Here is a 12,911-nt window from a genome sequence, read left to right on the forward strand (position 1 = left end):
TTTATTGTGTGAACATGGCACAAATGAGACATGGCAGGGAGAATTGTTTGCATAACAAGTAGGGTCATGTTCAGTTCAGTTTTTCCACAATGCAAAACAAAATCACGCCGAACATGTCGACGTGGAGAAAACACTTACAGGAAGACAAGCAGCCACCATGTTTTCTCCCTTTCCAGATCAAGCGACGCTGTCCTGTCTGTCAGGCACTCTTGTAGACAGTCTGATAACAATGAACTGTCAGTAGCAGCTGCCAAACACTACTGCTGTAAAATAAAGGCTGACTGTGCTCGGGAGTCAAGGCAGTTCTCTTCGTCCAGGTGCAGACATCGACGGGCTGTACTGTATCAGTCAATCACTTGCTGTGAAGACTCGTGTGAGTTTGACAGCCACATATAAATGATTTATGATGTTTTTCTGGTTTTTTTAATCACAGAATATGTCATTACACAACTGGAATCCACAAGCTCCTACTTATCATCCCCTGGGATGTAACACACTGATTCATCACATTGTGACTTTAACTGTGTTTCCACTTGTGTAATGATGAGACACAGGATAGCAAACGAGGGTTAATAGATCTTCTCAGGGGCAAGGCAGTTTGCACTGCCTGGGAACTGAACCAGCAACTTGTTGGTCTGCCACAGCCGCCATTTATCAGCAGACAGAGCTCAGATAATATATATATATGTGGGTGGTTTTCTTGTGGCCGGGGAGCACTTCCTTGTTCAAATTAGATGCTTTTGTGGAAGACCACTGAGGGCGGGAGTGAATGCGTGCTCGCGCAAATGTTACTCCCGGCAAACAATCAGGAGGTTCTTAAGCTGGTCTCTCCTCTCTCACAGACAGAAAAAAAACAGTACGAGTGCGGTTTTAAGATATTCATGAATTTCTGAATCCCTCTTAAGGATTACAATCTCTCATCCATCTCATGGCGTTGCACAGCTTTGGGCCATTCCAAGCAGCTTGCATTAATGCGTAAAGGGCGGTGTCAGGAAAATCGCTCTAATTTATAAACATGGTAACAAGGCAGTGCATATGTATTACTGCTAAAACCGCAAAGAGAGGTGCATTGATTCCACTAAGCCACGTCCTGATGTAACACATATAAAATATTTAATAGCTATTACTGCAGAATTAAAGTGGATCTTATTAGGACAGCTAATCCAAAGCTGTGGGAGCAGGGTACCAATTTAGAGTCAAATGTCACATGTGGAGAAAGATAACAAAAAAAGACAAAGAAGAAAAAAAAGAGGGGAGGATGGAAACTCCAGTTGACAAGATAGAAAATTCCATGTGTGTCACCCAGTATGGGGGAAATGAAGTGTGAACTCAGACAATGGAAGAGAATAGGGAGGCAGTGGGGAATGAAAATAATGGGAAATGAGCATAAAACAGATATAGACAGTGAGGAAGAAGAGCAGAAAGAGCAGACAAGAGTAAAACATCGTGCAGTACCTGGGCCTCTGGCAAAAAAACATCCATGATGTTAGGCTGGCCTCGCGGTTCTCCGTTTTCTAACCGGGAGAAGACGACCTGGTAGCCTCGGATTTGGCCGTGCTGCTTCCCCTGCAGGGGTGGCTTCCAGGTGACTCGGATAGCTGTGGAATTTATGGCCTCAACCTCCACTTTCCTGGGGGGTGCTCCCGGCACTGGAAATCAGACAAGGACGAAGGGCAGATTAAAAGAGTAAGACAGAAACACAGACAGATGGAGGGACAGTGGGAAGGATGAGAAGAGAGTACAGAGAAAGAGACGAGGTCGTGACTTATCTCCGTTTTGTAATGATGATCCAAAACAAATCTAAATTCTGGGGTGCTATGTATAATGAAGTGATACATGTACTGACCATGAATTAATCATTTCTAGTCACTTTAGACCTTCTAAGACTACTGCGTCCCAAAAACACCCCATGTGGGACAGCATGTGGTCTAGCCATGTCTGTAATGCTCTTAATTCCAGAATGAAATAAGCCGTGTTGCAGCAAACTTCAAACACATTAATTATAGTCGACACTCTCTTAGGAGAAGCCGCCCTCTATCACACTGCAAACAAAACGAGTGAGAAAAAGGGGAAAGAGACAGAGTGAAAAATGGGAGATTCGGTCCACTTTCATTCCTCAGAACAGTAAAAGAAGACAAGAAGCCAATGAAACCAGAGTGGTGGAGAACTGAGGCCTGGGAGTGATCAGTCTTAACCCACAAAAGGTGTAAAGGCCATAGACAACAAGCTGGAAAGAGGAGGAAACAAAGAAAAGGTGACCCCTGCTGCCACCACCGCCACCTCATTATCTCAAAATTCATCAGCAGGACGAAAGAAATTGCGGTGTAACATCTGAAGAGGGTGAAAGACAATCGCCAAAGGCTGCCGCAAGCAACAGAGAGGAAAACAGTTTGAGAGCACTCTGCTTCAAGGGAAGTATCAACCTACCATCCTCTTTGGTTCTCATCCTCACTGGGGCACTCTCAGGACCTGGGCCCACATCAGTGTGTGCCCTCACCCACACTTGATACTCAGTCCACTTCTCCAGGCCCTCCAGCACATGGCTGGTGGCGTCTGCACCGATCCCAGTGACCTCGTGCTTCTCCGTGTCCTCTCCAGCCAGGGCCTGGTAGCTGACTGTGTAACGCACTATGGCACCGTGGCGGCTAGCGGCAGGTGGTGCCACCCAACTCACCTTGAGGCTGGTGGAGCTCAGGCTGACCAGTTGTACGTCCTGAGGAGGAGCGGACGGGGCTGTAGGGGGAGGGGAGCAAAACCACACGGAGGAAGGGCACGGATCAAGCAAACAAAAAAATAAAGTACAGCACAAGCAAAAAAATAAGGGAAAATCTATGGAAGCTTTTTGTATAACAGTCAATATCAAAATTTGAAATGTCATATTCAGAATCACAAGATATTTTTTATATTTCAAATTTGTCATTATACTGTATGAATACAGCACAGCTCTATTCATACCGGGGACCTCGTGCGATGAAAATTTACCCTTCGCTCTCTATGTTTCCTGTGGCCCATTCACACATGATAAATATTCCGTTTTTAACTTGAATGTACTAAAATCTGAGGTCAGCGTGTGTGTTTCTGTTTCATCATCCTTTGAGATTTCACTGAGCAAGAGCCCTCCATGAATGGGTCTTCACGCTGTGTAGAGATGTAAGCCTTAATGAAAACACTGGCAGGTAATTTGCGGTGGGATTTTTTGCTTTACAAAGATTACATATTCACATGAGATTAAGATCATGTGACACCTCCACAATTACTGCAAACTGCTAGAGGTCCACAGTTTACGGCAGTCCCGTGTAAATATGGGTCATGTAAATAAAATCAGGTTAGAGATGAAGACTAAAATCGCTTTTTTTTCCTTGTGCAGATGTTAATTAAAAAAATCAAGTCTTTGTGAACATGGTCACAGCAGATAGCTGCACCTCTTTAACCTGGTTCTGTCGGAAGTTTCTTCCTCTTACACGGGAGTTTATCCTTCCCACTGTCGCCATGTGCTTTCTTCTGATTTTCTCTCTTATGTGTCTTACACCTTGAGGTACTTTATACTGATGCTGTGATTTGGCACTATACAAAGAAAACTGAACTCAAAATCGTCTATGTTCATGTTAAAGTACTAATGTACACGCTTATGTACTTCCCCTGCAATTAAACAAAGCTAGTTTAATGTAAGAATGTAACAAGTATAACAGGATTTGCACATCACACATTTGTATAAATTGTAACCAAACTGCTGTTTTTCCAAAGTAGTAAAGGCTCATTTAGAGTCCCTTTGTGCATGGGCAACATATTTATCAATATATCATTGCACGTCTGAAGATGATATTTAAATTTTTAAATTGTGACTACAAAAAGCTTCCATACTGCACAGGATGCTGCCTCCAGACTGAGAGATTGGATGCAAAAACACATTAGCCGACCGTTGCTGAAGCTGTGTTTGGCACTGCATTTATGCAAGAGGCCATGAGAGTGCAGGGTGAGGTGAACAGAATATAAAGTACACCAAAATTCTACAGGGCAACGTTTTTATAAAACCGTAATTTGTCCCTAACTGCCCTCTGTGTCGCCTCTTGCAGGAAACAGAGGGGGAAACAAACTGCCACAGATTTGTAAGTGGTGAACAAGTGCCTGATAGTGTTGACTGGTGGTTGCACATTCATGCAGAAGCTCTGGGCCTGATTACGGCACTTGGCTGCAGCTGAGCTACACTACATATTTAGTTATAGATAAAGCTATAATTTTATAATCAATAACAGTTAGGAACATTACAGGCACTGTCCACTCACTGCCAAGAAAAGCTGATTTTTTATTTCTATCAGATGGGATAAATTCCACTCCTCGCTAGAATCACAGCAGGAATGTACCAGTCCACCTCAGCCTGTAATGCCTTATAATGTAATGAAATGGAGTCTAATAACATTCCTCAAATAAATAGTGATTCTATTAAATTTAATTATGGACAACAGCTTCAGCTTAAATAGAAAAAACTCTCAAGTCAGGAGGTAAAAATAGAAAACCATTGACATACAAAATGAAGAACAAAAAGGGAAACTGAAAAGAAATGATTGCATTCAGACACTTCATGCACCTAGCTAAATCTAGAATTTCTTTATTCTACGAAAAAAACCTCCTTCAAACCAAAAGAGAATAAAATGAACCATGAAAATTCAAAGCAAGATGTTTCTGTAAAAGCATGCCTGTGAGATGTATTCTTTAATAAGCAGAGAAATGAACAGTGAGCTCAAATAGTATTCCAATAAACTAATACCCGAATATAAAACTCCACCTTTACAAAACAACACTTGACAAAAGAGGAGTGAGTCTCATCAGGTGGCCCCTGATCCACCAGAGAGGAGACAGAAAACCACGAAAACTCGACAACACCACATGTATTAAAAAATAAAAGAGCTACAGACTGAATCAAAACAATGCTGACGATTCTCAAAAGAGATTGCGGTGGTAAAATTGGACGGGGCAAGGACACCACCACAAGAAAATACCTCAGAGGGAAAAAAAACAGGGAATCAAAGAGTGGGCTTAAGAAGGAGATACAATTATTAAAGTGGCAGAGCCCCAAATCCCGTCTCTATGGCATTATTACGACCCTGTTTCTGTCAAATGTGAGAAAAATAGAGACACATGAAATGTTGAAACTGGTTACTTGTTACTTTGGCTCTGTATGCCACCACAACAGAAATGGATGACGTTACATCCATTTTTACACAGCGAGCTCTTCTTCCATGAGCTTATTTTTAGTATTATTAATGCATCTTAGTGTTTGATGTGTTGAACCCACTGCGGGTTCCTACAACCTTTTTTACTAGTAGAGCAATGCACAGCAAAAATATTTAAAAACAAAACATGAATAGAGCTCAATACTGTTCATTTCTCTGAGTCTTGAAAAAATGATACTAAATATTTAAATGGAGCACTAGAAAATGTCACACTTTCCCACCGCCTGCTTGCCTCAGAACCTTCCCAAAGCTGTTGCTTATTTCATGCACACGATCCTACCAGTGCCTGAAATCCAAATTATTTCCGCCAAATTCTGTGTCTACTGACAGCAGAAGGGACAAGGACCATCAGCACTCATGGTCTCTGTCAGCTGCACACGACTGTCAGCAGAGGTTAGGTTTTCATTTATTTTCTCTGTTCTAGTGGAGAAATGCAACTGCATATAGTACATATACAACTGCAACGCCACAGGGGTCCTGTGACAGGAGTATTAATGTTTATCTGATTTTTATTTTTTTGACATTTTTCTTTCAATTTTAAATGATCTGTGTCTGTCTGTATGTATGAAATACAGCCAATCAAAATCTGACTCTTACTTTATTGTCCCACTTTCCCCTCCTGTTACAGCACTGCTTGACAGGCAGGCTTATGTGGCAGATACGAGTGTTTGACACCTGATACTTGTTCATTTACACCAGTGTTCACATTCACTATTTATGTAAATTTTTGGATCAGCCTTAATCTTGCCCTTTTGATCATTTTCCATCGTTAAACGTGTCTCTTGTCAGCTTTACGTGCACTCTGTAAGCTGGCGTCGGTACTCAGCTAAAGAGCTTTTGTGAAGGAACAAACTCATGATGTAACACCTTCGTAAAACTCTGTGCCTTTTGTTCCAAATCCAGCCGAGTGATAAATCTCCTCTCTAGTCGTCTGTAGCGCATCAGTCAGTTTTAGGAGTCACTTTCTCAGGAGTTAAACTTTTATTCACATAATAGCTACAATTAAAAGTTAAAAGTGACATTTATTCTGTTCTCAGTTTTATGTGTGAGGCACACACGCACCGTGGGACGAGCGCCGTGCCACATCAGCACAAAAATGAAATAAATAAATAAAAGAAAGAATCAGTCAGCTGGCAGAGAGTGACATTTTGAGTGCTGGCACTGTAAAAGCACATAATGATATGAGACAAAACAACACAGCACAGCTCGCAAATGTGGGAACGAGACACATTAAACGTACCTTTGACACAGGGCCTGCCCCTCAGATAGATGGACATGAGGGTTAGTGTTGGTGACAGAGGGGAGGTGGTGGAAGCATGAAGCTGACCGGGATAGCTGCGCTGTCAGCATTTTATGTGGCGCTGAAATTGACTTGACATTCAAGTTGCCCACGCTCTTTGATTTAAGCGCTATAAAACTCTACTTTTGTCTCACTCGCTCAGTCACTCGCTCACACTGAACAGAACAACCTAAACCTGCAGCAGCCGGCTGAGGGTGGCTCTGAAATCACTGGTTAGTGAATAAAAAGTAGAAAGAAAGAGGACAGGGACAGCTTCAAGACAGACGAATGTGTACTTACTGGACTGGGCAGTGCGGGCCTCGATGGGCTGGGTGTAGACACCCAAACCCATTTCGGAACGGGCGGCCAGGGAGAAATAGTACAAAGTGTCTGGCTTTAAGTTCTCTACAGCATAGGAGCCTGCAGGGTTGAAGGTCACGTGAATCTGGAGGGCGTAACAGTGGAAGGAAAAATGTCAGAAGAACTCATCAGAAGCAAAGACATTCACACAAACCTACTCACGGATTGAGCTTTAACAAACTGGAGTTACTCTGCCATTGAAATCCTAGAGCACAAGTTGCTGTCTCTTATTGATATATGCGTTCATATTTAAGAATACAGTCAAATTTGAGAGCTTTGCAATCCAAAAACAATTTGCCCTCAACTGGTCCAGTTGAATGAAAGGACAAAAAAGAGACTCTACATCATCAACAGCAACATTCATATATCTGCAGACTCCCTACACAGATATATGAAAAGACGGACAGACAGATACACGCATAGATTTTTATTCTAACCTTATTGTCTGAGCCAGCTTCCCAGTACTGCAGCTCATACTTGGTGATGGGGTCCTGTACGGGCCACAGCCACGTCAATACAATGCGGGTGTCCAGCTCGGCTTCAGCCTCAAAGCTGGATGGCTGGGCAGGGACTGGTAAAGAGTAGGTGAGAGGGCGAATGTTAAAGAACAAAAAGAATCAAAGAGAGGATGTTACTAAAGCTCCTGCAAAGATCACCTCCACAACTTTTCCTGCGGGGCAGATGAACCTGTGCACAAATAACCTAAAGAGCAGCTTCCCAGACACTCGGTATGCATAATGAACACAAAAGCAAGAAAAACTACAGACCTTCAGCTCATTGTATATGCTTAATCACAGCTTTAACCTTGTATGCGCATGAATAGAGATGTTAAAAACACTGAAATCCAGACACAGTGGTTGGTTGCTCACCTCCCTGCTGCGTCTTGACTTGCAGGATGTCAGATGGTGGCCCATCACCAACAGAGGTGAAACCCAGCACTCTGAGGCTATAGGTGATATCGGGAGTCAGTCCTGAGATGGTAGTTAGGCTGCTATCGTCTGTGTTGTGTTTATGCCAGGCGCTGAGTGGCGCTGTCATGTCAGAGCTGTAGTAGACTCTGTAGCCCCTGATTTGCCCATTGGGTTCCTCGGGTGGCTCCCATTGAACTAACATTGTGCTGGCGCTCAACATCCGCGCTTGGACGTGTAGAGGCGGTGAGGAGGGGGCCTGTTCACCTGTGCGTGTCTCCACAAGGTCGCTGGGAGGCCCGTGGCCAATGTTATTAACAGCCATGACACGAAACTCATATTCAGAGTACGGACTAAGCCCGCCGATGCTGTAACGGTTGGTAGCCACACCTTCGACTTCCTGGAAGCCATTGTCGGCGGATTTGGCTCTGTACTGGATCATGTAGTAGGAGACAGGTTCTGGGTTTCCAGACTCCCATAAGAGAGTTACACTGGTAGCTGTGGTTTCAGTCACCCTGAGCGAGGTGGGGGGTTTTGGTAAGGCTGAGGAGGGAGAAGCAGAATATTAGCTTTAAAAAACTGAAATGAACTCTGAATTACTTAAAAAAAAAAAAAAAACGATTCTTGTTACCTTGTGGGGAAAATACCTAATGTGGCACTGTACCATGTAACTCCTAGAAAATAACTGTTTCATGGCCTAATTTTTATAACAGTCACCACCAATATTCCCCAAAATAAAGGAAATAGACTGAAGTCACGATTTTGCATTTAACAACCAGCCTGTCCATCTCTCTAAACACAAGCAAACTGTTCTGTGGTGACAAACGCAAACAAAACAAAGGGTCTGCATCATAGCTTCCTTAAAGGAGTTGGCCTGGATTGCTGCGGTCCCTCTAATGACTGTGGCACTTTGTGTATTGACCAGTAGACTGGAAAATAAAATCAATGCAGACAAAAACTGATAAGAAAGGCTGCAACAAGTAAACAACACAGTCACAATGTTGTAAACACAGAGACGGTTGGAGACGCATTCATGTTGACAGACAGATACTGAAAAAGGACAGAAAAAAAAGTCTGCTTCAAACAAAACGAAAGAAGCAAAAGTGAAAATGGCCAACCTTCGGGCTGAACTGTAGACGGATGAAGTGCTTTGACGGGGGTGAGTGATGGAATGAAACGACACAAAGTGAAGAGGAAGACAACAGAGTGAAACAGAAAGGTGTTTCAGTTGACACAGCAGAGGCTAGAAACATGAAACAGAGATCCAACGTAATGCACCAGGGAAAGAAACTCACTTTTAAATCTTACTTAATATTTTTTTACTGTTTGTACACACTCAAAGTAGTAAAGTGTGGAGTCTTTGAATACTTATTTGATTATTTTAGACTCAAGCTTAACATCCCGGTTATTGTAACAGTGTGATACTGTCAATTTGATGTCATTACCCCACCCCACTTCTGCACAGGGGATGCTAGATATGCTCCAGTGCCTTCGTAAAAGTCTTCATTAAGTGACCTGAATTGATTAGCTTTCCTCCTCGACACACAAATATACACAAATAGAGCAACATAAGGACACTTTGGTGAAAGAAATGTTGTGCATCGTGCAAAGTTGCGCTGCATTTTTACGAAAAATGACCTGAGAATGCAGAGAGAAACATAGATTATTGTACTGGCTTCAGTGCTGCAAAAAACAAGACTAAAAGCCATCAACTTTTACTTCTCAGTATCAACAAAGGGTCCTCGATGAATAAACCTTTGATTGAGCACATTCAGAGGCATGTAGGTGTGGCTTATTAAGTGCCATGCAACCTCAGAAATAAAAAGGCACTAACTGGTCTGAAAGCAGCGCTCACCTTTAACAGTAACCTGAGCTGTGGCTTCAATCATGCCCAGAGAAGAAATGGCCACGCATGTGTAGTTAGTCGATTTGCGAATGTTAGTGACCTCCAGGACATTGCGTCCCAGTGGCATGTCTTCTTCCTTGGTTAGCTCCTCGTCAGGCGTGGTCCACTTGACGTAGGGCATCGGTGAGCCCACTGCCACGCACGTCAGGTTGACGCTGCCGCCCGGCATCACTTCCTGATTGGTGGGTGGAATGGAGAATCTGGGTGGGACTCTTCGCACTAAGGCAATGAAGAGAAGAAGAAAGCGACAGGAGTCAATAGGTAGGAGATGTAAGGTGAGTATTATTCTTTTTGTTAGTGAGAATGATCGTGCCCTATACAACACCACAAGGCTAAAAGCTAACTGAGAAAAGCTAACAGAATGCAGGGATGATCGCTTTTGTCCAAATGTGCAGGCGAGCACAATGGGAATAATAGGACTGTCACAAAATGCCTCTGGAAATTCAGAAGAAATCTTTGAGGGGGTGTTTTATCCTCTTGCCTACAAAAGGGAATATAATCAAAATAGCCCAGTTTTTGCTGGAGACTGTGTCTGGCCCTCTTTTGTCAGAGTGTCAAGCGGTGGCGAGAGTTGCATCATTGAGAGACCCTGTGGAGATGCTATTGTTTGATTTCTCCTCTCGCTGCCTCTCTCCGGCTCCTTATGCTCAGCCCGTCTTTCTCTCGCTCTCTCTCGCTGTCTCTCTTTGTGCGGTTCTGATATGCAGATAGGCTGACATTAAAAAGGGGTTCCCATGGAGACAAGAAGGGCCCGTTGACGTCGCTAGGGACAAGGCAAACACCAGTGCAGAGGCTCCATGCAATACTGAAAAGCTAGCCCAGAATAAACAGGCAACCAGGATTTACATATGACTTGTTTTCTATTTAAATGAAGATGCGCGAGAATGCATCCCATATTTAAACATTTTAGATCTTTTTTTGGTAACTTTTGGCAACTGCAACAAAGTTTTTCACTTCACATGAACGCCTGACAGCGCTATGTGAACATCCATCAGTGTCACACCTGTTACACTTATGACATGCAAGAATATCAATATAGTGCGTGCGAAGAGTAAGGAGGGAGAGCTCTGACTTCTTTAACCTTCAATACAGCAAAGGCGAAGCTTGGCCAAATATTAGGTCACCACAACGGATGCATTATTACTGTCCCATTACTGCTGGATGTATGTTTTTAAAGACAACAGCATGAAACTATCCCTGCAGAATTCATACTGCTTGTTTCCCCCTAATACACTACAATATCGCTGTGTCTCTCTGGAAAAAAAAAAGCCCTTGACTGTAATTGCTCTTTTGCACCGGTCTACATGAAAATGGATTTTCAAATATGAGTCTCCCTCCACCTTCCCTTTCCCCCCCCCACCCTTCACCCCTCCCTCCCCGATCTAATTTGAACCGGAACGTCGTTACAGCCATGCTTGTTATTCCCCTCATTATGTGGTGAAATGGAAAAACACAAAAGCACCTTTTGAGATTCCAGTCAGGAAAAAGGCTGGTTCTCTGGACTGCACTATAATAAGGGGGACCTGGTTCATATTCATCTGAATTTTCCCATAATAATTCAGGTGCTGTATTTAGACCTTCTGCTGTTTTAATCAACAGAATCGTCTGGGGCTAAACTACTTTGCTCAATACCACAAAAATATTAATATTCCTGGTCTGAGGCACAAAAAGAAAAGAAATCACAGATGTGTTTTCCTGATAACACCGGGAAGACTGAAGAGGTCATTTAAGCTTCAGCACAACACACAATCAAATATTAGATGACAGTTTAATATTCATAAAGTTAGCCAAGGATATCGGTCAACTTTAGAGAGTTAATACATTTTTGGAGGAGGAAGAAATTAGCTTAAAAACTTCCACAAATGAGTACATCTGATATCAGGGGATATTGGGAATATGGATGATGACATGCAGAGACTGGACAGGCTGAGTGTTGCCAGGGTGGGAACTGGATGGGTACGACATTCTCAAGCAAAGCAAGCACGGAAGCTGAGGAAAGATATGGAATAGGATAGCGAGTCTGAGTATGCTGGAGGGAACAGGATAAAGGAGGAACTTTGCACCATTTTCTCACATTAATGACCGAAGATCTGATTTCCAGCATCGCTAATTTGCAACACCTTTGAGAAAGAAGCGTCAGCATCCCATTCATGCTGGTGGCCACCTGTGTCTTCCCACACAACTGCAACGCCCTCGAAGTGTAGCAATTTTTTTCTTCATATGCTTATGAAAAGGAGAAACCTGAGAGGAGCATGCCTAATGTAAAACCATTAAGCTCAAAGTATCTGTTATTCTTTCATCACTCCATAGACTAAACAGTGCTAAGAGCAGTCTGTCAGTGGGGTCTGCGTATATTGAACACTTAATGTTGTGAATAATTCATGGCGTGCGGTTAAGTTTGGAGAGGTGCTGTGGAACAAAATGACTAGAGGGCAGGTAATTGTTATCGATTCCCCCGAAGCCTCTCTCCTGTTGAGAGCGGTTTTGGAGAGATGGGCTCCGGGACTCTATCAAAACCACAAAATAAGCGCCGTCTCCACTCCTGCCTGCCTGCTTGCTGGATACCTATAAATTTAACTGCCTTGACAAAGTGCCCAAGGATAGCAGAACCTGTTCAGTCAATCAATATCTGGCACACACTGGCACAGATTCAGCAGGCTCTCTGGGCTTCCTGGCAGCAGCACCGGGCTACCATGATGGCTGATCATCCCCCCTGTCAGCACACTGCCAGCTCATTCTTATATATCCTACAGGTCAGCTCTTTGCACATCAGCGTTTTGCAAATGGTGCGCGAGGAGAGACCATTTCCAAAATATTACCTGGGTTGTGGACAAAGCGAATATAATCATTCATTGATTTTTACGATTTTTTTCAGCCTGTAAACATGCGACCGAAAGTCATAAAATCATTTTCACACCAAGCTATACATATATATATAACACGTTAAGCATATAGGGCTTTCTGCAAGAGTACACATAAAGTATTTCTTGGAGTTACACATCATTACCTTTTTCCAAACACGTGTTCTGGGGAAATGTCTCATTATGCTAACATGTGTCTGTCAAATCTGTCAGTCTCTGGGTGGAGGATGCCCATGGTAGTAAAACAGACATAATCCCCTGAGAATGGCTTTGTCAGTTCTGATACCCATGTCCCTCAGTGGGAGAGCAGAGGGGTTTCTGCCTAAATACCTGACAAATCCGGTTGCCACCTGAATACCAGAGTAA

General features: G+C 43.2%; 1 protein-coding gene across 1 annotated transcript in view; it reads right to left on the reverse strand.

Moving 5' to 3' along the window:
- LOC100692990 (receptor-type tyrosine-protein phosphatase F) overlaps positions 1–12,911 on the reverse strand; it is a 158,513-nt gene that overhangs the window by 46,728 nt on the left and 98,874 nt on the right. The window contains 6 exon segments of the mRNA XM_013273333.3: positions 1,456–1,649; positions 2,428–2,733; positions 6,811–6,955; positions 7,308–7,441; positions 7,740–8,321; positions 9,634–9,903. Coding sequence (XP_013128787.3) covers positions 1,456–1,649; positions 2,428–2,733; positions 6,811–6,955; positions 7,308–7,441; positions 7,740–8,321; positions 9,634–9,903 — 1,631 coding nt within the window.

Source organism: Oreochromis niloticus, linkage group LG18 (assembly GCF_001858045.2).
Source record: "Oreochromis niloticus isolate F11D_XX linkage group LG18, O_niloticus_UMD_NMBU, whole genome shotgun sequence".
NCBI lineage: Eukaryota > Metazoa > Chordata > Actinopteri > Cichliformes > Cichlidae > Oreochromis > Oreochromis niloticus.